Source organism: Microtus ochrogaster, chromosome 2, assembly GCF_000317375.1.
Source record: "Microtus ochrogaster isolate Prairie Vole_2 chromosome 2, MicOch1.0, whole genome shotgun sequence".
Classification (NCBI taxonomy): Eukaryota; Metazoa; Chordata; class Mammalia; order Rodentia; family Cricetidae; genus Microtus; species Microtus ochrogaster.
Window position 1 is genome coordinate 22,020,137 of NC_022010.1, and position 6,353 is coordinate 22,026,489.

Below are 6,353 nucleotides of genomic sequence, written 5' to 3' on the forward strand. Positions count from 1 at the left end.
GCTAGTTCCAGGACAGGAACCAAAAGCTACGGAGAAACCCTGTCTCGAAAATCCAAAAAAAAAAAAAAAAAGAAAGAAAAGAAAGAAAAGAAAAGAAAAGAAAAGAAAAGAAAAGAAAATTAGGTGGGACTGGAGAGATGATGCCTCTGTGATTAAGAGCTCGTGGCACTCTTGCGTAGGACCTGAGTTCAGTTCCCAGCATCCACCTCAGGTGGCTCTGTCTTCACCTCCAGCTCCAGGGCATCAGTTGCCTCCTGCTGGCCTCTGTGTGTACTCACACAAATGGGTGTACACATATATGCAGACACACATACAGGTAAACAAAATAAGTAATAAGTGCTAAAAAAAATAAATAAGTAAAATTAGGGTTGTCATATTCCACTGTGGGTGGGGTCATTCCTGGGCTGGTAGTCCTGGGTTTTATAAGAAAGCAGGCTGAGAGGGCTGGAGAGATGGTTCAGTGGTTACTCTTGCACTCTTGCAAAGGACCCAGGTTCAATTCCCAGAATCCACATGGCAGCTCACAACTGTCTATAACTCCAGTTTCTAGGGACCCAACACCCTCACACAGACATACATGCAGACAAAATAATTTACAGAAAAAAATAAGCAATTTTTTCCCTGAGATAAGTTTCTCTGTGTAACAGTCCTGGTTGTCTTGAAATTCACTTTGTAGACCAGGGTGGCCTTGAACTCACAGAGAACCACCAGCCTCTGCTTCCCAAGTTCTGGGGTTAAAGGCATGTGCAACCATGCCCAGCTAATAATCATTTTTTTTTTAAAGAAAAAAAGCAGTCGGGCTGTGGTGGCGCGCACCTTTAATCCCAGCACTCGGGAGGCAGAGGCAGGTGGATCTCTCTGAGTTCGAGACCAGCCTGGTCTACAAGAGCTAGTGCCAGGACAGGCTCCAAAACCATAGAGAAACCCTGTCTCGAAAAACAAAAAAACAAACAAACAAACAAAAAAAAGCAGTCTGAGCGAGTCACAGTGAGCAAGCCAGTAAACAGCACTCTCCGAGACCTCTGCACCAGCTCCTGCCTCCAGGTTCCTGCCCTTTCTTCCTTTGATGACGAATATGGAAGTGTAAGCCAAATACACTTTCCTCCCCAACTTGCTTTTGGCTACAGCGTTTCATCACAGCAATAGAAACCCTCACTAAGACTCCAGGCAAACACTTTACCAACGGAACCACATCCTCAGTCCTAACTCCTAAGTAATTTCAAGGCCAGTGGAACACACTCACATACTCAGGAAGCCATGGGAATTGCCAGGCTGCCATATTTGCCTGGGAAATTGTGTCTCAGAACAGGAGTGATCTAATGAAAACAGTTGCATGTCTCCTAGGCAACTGGCAGTGTGTTTTTATGCTGTGGGTGTTGTAATCTCTGGGCTTGTGTTTCCCCTTTTGGGCTCTTGAAGGCTTGGACATGGTTTTCTGGTCTTCCACTGTGGCTCGCCTTATCTACCCAGCTGTGATTTGTCCATTGCTCCGGTGTCCTCACTCAGCCACAGTGCCATCGTGGACACAGCCTGGGGGAAACCTACTCAGAAAGCCAGCCTGTGAACTGACCTGCCTTTTCCTCTGCTGTGCTTTGAAAGTAAGATGTTCTCCCCCGCGCCCCCTCCCCCCACTCTCCCCACCCAGGCACAAGTGTTTGAATATAGAGTATCTGCCTGATGGTGGTTTGGGGAGATCTGAGAAGCCTTTGGGAGGGAGGGAAAGCCTAACTGGAGGAAGAAGGTTAATGGAGAGTGGAGCCTTCCAGATCACAGCGGGCATCCATTTCCTCTCCAGTCTTTGCTTTTTGATATTCCAAGATATGGTTAAGAACCTACTGTTCTTCCAGAAGACCCAAGTTCGGCTCCCAAAACCCATCTTATAACTTTCTATAACTCCAGCTCCGGAGGACCTGACTCTCTTCTGGCCATAACAGGCAACTACACTCATATGCACACACACAAAGATGTACACATACACATAATTTAAAATAATAAAAATAAAAGTAGCCAGGCATGGTGGGGCACACCTTTAATCCCAGTACTCGGGAGGCAGAGGCAGTGGATAGATCTCTGTGAGTTTGATGCCAACTTGGTCTATGTAGTAAGTTCTAGGCTAGCCAGGGCTATATAGTGAGCCCCTGTCTTTAAAGTTCTTATTTCCAAACATAGATACACTGAAGGGTTATTGCTTCAATATTTGAATTTGAGGGATTGAAACACACCAGTCTATGATCCAAGGGACATAAGGAAGGAAGCCTGGACAAGTGAGCCAGTCTGTTCCATCCCTGTGACCATGACAACAGAAGAATTTTAGAAGGGTATCCATAGCAGCAGAAGTTCAAATGGCTGACCAGACCTTGGGAAACATCCCAGATGGAGGGCTCCGGGACATCCATACAAATGTAGCCAGATCCCAGCCAGCAACCTGGAGGGTATGGAGCGGGGAATTTAAACATAGGGGAGAGGCAACTGGGAATGGAACAGGACCCAGGGAGCATGATGGGTATGCTCAGGCTTGGGGTTGGAGCTCCTGGACCAAAACTAAGAATAACGAAAGAGAAAAGGACAGCCTCAAAGTCCTGGTCATAGCATTGTGCACAGGGCTGAGAAGATAGATTCCTGCAGAAACCCTTTGATGGACTCGCCCACTACTTGGGGGGATTCTGACTCATAAAAGTAACACAATGATCACTAACCATAGGACAGCCATAGACAGAACCTATACATTAATCAGATTTTTAGAGGTTTTATTTTTTATGTGCATTGCTATTTTGGCTGTGTGTATATCTGTTTGAGGGTGTCGGATCCCCTGGAACTGGAGCTACAGACAGTTGTGAGCTGCCATGTGGGAATTGAACCTGGGTCTGCTGCAAGAGCACCCAGTGCTCTTAATCATTGGGCCATCTCTTCAGCCCCTGGAAGATTATTTTTTAAAGAGCAGACTGGGCTCAGACTCTGAGATCTGCCTACCTCTGCCTTCAGAGTGCTGGGATTAGCGGGGTTTGCCTGAACCTAGCTGAGTTTTTAGAAGAATTTAAGAATATGGTTATGGGGGCTGGAGAGATGGCTCAGCAGTTAAGAGCACTGGCTGCTCTTCCAAAGGTCCTGAGTTCAATTCCCAGTCAACCATCACAACCATCTGTAATGAGATTTAGTGCCCTCTTCTGGCCTGCAGGGATACATTCAGACAGAATACTGAGAATGTTGTATACATAATAAATAAATAAATAAATAAATAAATAAATAAATAAATAAATAAATAAATCTTAAAAAAAAAAAACAAGAATATGGTTACATGTATAGCTATCCTGAGCTGAAATGGATCAGGTAATGAGCTCCCTGTTATTGGAAATCATCAAAATCACCCAGATGGCTAGAAGGGAGATAGATGGTTTGAGAAGGGTTGACTCTGGGCATGGAAAGATGGCTCACTGATTAATAGGAAGAACTGCTCTTGCAGAGGACCCAAGTTCAGTTCCCAGCACCCACTTTGGATGGCTCAGGACTTCAGGAGACCCAGACTTTCTTCTAGTCTCCACAGGCGCCTGTGCTCCTAAGCACATACCACCTCTCCACAATTATGTACAAAAATTACAAATTTAAAATAAACTATTTATTTAAAGAGTTAAATGGTTTATAATATCCTTTCCCAAAATATATTTGGTAATGAACACCGGAAGCCCCTCAGGACGCTAAGGCAGGAGGATCACAAATTTGGGCTACATAAATAGACTTTATCTTTAAAAATAAAGTAAAAACTAGGTGGCAATGGCACACACCTTCATTCCCAGCACTCGGGAGGCAGAGGCAGGTGGATCTCTGTGAGTTTGTGGCTAGCCTGGTCTACAAAGTGGATTCCAAAACATCTAGGGTGTTTACACACAGAAACTCTGTCTCAAAAAACCAAACAACAACAACAATAACAAAAAAACAACAACCAAAAAACAAAAGGAAAAACTAAGGTGAGGGGGTTAGAAAGATGAGTCAGCAGTTAAGAGCATTTACTCTCTCAGAGGATCCGAATTTGTGTTTTAGAAGCCATGTTGGTGGCTTCTAAACCAACTGTAATTCTAAGTCCTGGGGATCCAATGCTTCTTCTGGCCTCCCTTTCTCTCTGTTTCCAACCATAAAATTCCCTGGAATGTTCTTCAGGTACTACACAGCCTCATAGAAGACAAGACAAAAGGAACTCAGGAGACGTCTCTGAAGAGCCCAGGTCAATGGACCATGAAGACCTTCTCTTTGAGTTCCATTGTTCTCCTGGCCTTCTTCCTCAGTGTCCACCTTGGAGCTACCGGTGGTACGTAGCTGGTACCCCTCCCCCTTTCTCCCCGGAAGCTCCTCCTGTGAAGGACAGCCTCAAGGTCATCTCTCCTTTTGTCGCTTAGGTGGGAGTGGCTCCTCCGCGCCCTGCTGCCCCAATTTCAACCACAAGGTGCTCCCGTGGGACTGGGTGTACTCGTACGAGCTCGTCAAAGACAGCTGTCTCCAAAAGGCCGTGATGTGAGTGTTAGGCGCTGCTGCATCAGCCACATCAGTGGGCAGGGACTGGGTAGACATCCACAGTGACAGACTGGACACCAGGCTGGAGACCTGGGACACAAGTATCTCAGTTTTGTTTCTTGTGTCTGGGATAAAATACCTGGATGAAAGCAACTTAAGGGAGAAATTCCAGGTAACAGTCTGTTCTAGCTGGCTTTCTGTGGCTATGATAAATACCATGACCAAAAGTAACTTGGGACCAGGCGGTGGTGGTGCACGCCTTTGGCAGAGGCAGGGGGAATCTCTGTGAGTTCAAGGCCAGCCTGGTCTACAAGGGCTAGTTCCAGGACAGGCTCCAAAGCTACAGAGAAATACTGTCTCAACAACAACAACAACAACAAAAAAAAAAGCAACTTGGGGAGGAGAGGGTTTATTTTGAATCACACCCCATCATGGAGGGAAGTCAGATCTTGAGGCAGAATATGAAAGAACACTGTTTGCTGGGTTTGCTCCATGGTCATGGTCTCAGCTTTCTAATAATAGTCCAGGCCCACCTGCCTAACGAAGCTGCTGCCTAGGGAATGACACCACCTATAGTTGGCTGGGTTCTCCCACATCAATCATTAATAAAAACAATTGTTTACAGATGTGGCCATAGACCGATCTTATTGAGATAATTCTTTAGTTGAGGTTTTTCAGATTGACAGCTCAGGCTAAGAAACAGTCCATCACTGCTGGAAAGACAAGGTAGCGAAATCTTGCAGCAGCGAGTCAGCTAGTCATCATTATATTCACAGTCAAGAGCAAAGAACAGTGAACTGATGCTTGCACGACAGAGCTCAGCTTGATTTCCCCTCTCTTACGCAGTTCAGAGTCCTCTGTCTAAAGAATGGTGCCTCCCACAGTGGGCAAGTCTTCCCACTTCAATGGATATACTCAAGATAGCCCCAACCCAGACATGTCCACAGGCCAACTTAATCTAGATAATATTCCATTGAGACTCCTTCCTAGATGAGTTTAGATTTTAAGTTTAAAATAAAAACTAACCACCAAGATAGGTTAGAGCCCTCTCTCTGCAGAAACACACGTGTCTCTGAGAGAGTTAGATCCTGACTTCCAGACCATAGAGCACGCCATGCTTTGAGAGCTGGGTATAAAAGCACCAGGAGAACACGGTGGTGTAATTTTTAATCCCAGTGCTCAGGAAGCTGGGGTGGAAGAATCATGAATTTGAGGCCTTTTGGGGCTACATAGTAAGACCTTGTCTTTTTTTTTTAAAAAAAAAAAAAAGGAATTATGAACTGGTGGCAACCAAACCTAATCATTTGAGTTTGCTCTCCTAGCTCTCTGTGATGGAGAGAGAAAGCCAACTCCCTGCAAACAGTCCTCTGACGTTCATATATGCACTGTAGTAAATGTCTTCCCCCCTCCACAACAAATAAATAACATTTCACTTAAAAGTACATATAAAAAAGGAATGAAGTGGCGTGCTCATATGGGGTTCCTTTCTGCCCTCTAAAATTCATCAGGCTGGGCTGTAGTGTAACTCAGTGGTAGAGCATTTATTTAATATTATGAAGCTCTGGATCATACTTCTACACACACACACACACACACACACACACACACACACGAAAGATTAAAACTGTTTGGGCTATAGTTCTCTAGTCTAGGAATATGCTGTAGTCTATTAACCAGCAAGTACTCACGTTTTAAGTTTGTTTATTTATTTATTTACCTTACTGGGAATTGAAGTTAGGGCTTTCTATATGGTAGGCAAACATACTACCACTGAGCCACCCTCCATCAAAGCCCCTCACTGAGGGATTCTAGGCAGGTGCTCTACCACTGAGCCACACCCCAGCCCCTCA

The 6,353-nt window shown here is 45.0% G+C and overlaps 1 protein-coding gene across 1 annotated transcript in view; it reads left to right on the top strand.

The window, feature by feature from the left end:
* Positions 1–4,227: 4,227 nt before the first annotated feature.
* Ccl26 (C-C motif chemokine ligand 26) overlaps positions 4,228–6,353 on the top strand; it is a 2,837-nt gene continuing 711 nt past the window's right edge. The window contains exons 1-2 of the mRNA XM_013350463.1: positions 4,228–4,300; positions 4,389–4,503. Coding sequence (XP_013205917.1) covers positions 4,228–4,300; positions 4,389–4,503 — 188 coding nt within the window. The remainder of the gene's footprint in view (positions 4,301–4,388; positions 4,504–6,353) is intronic.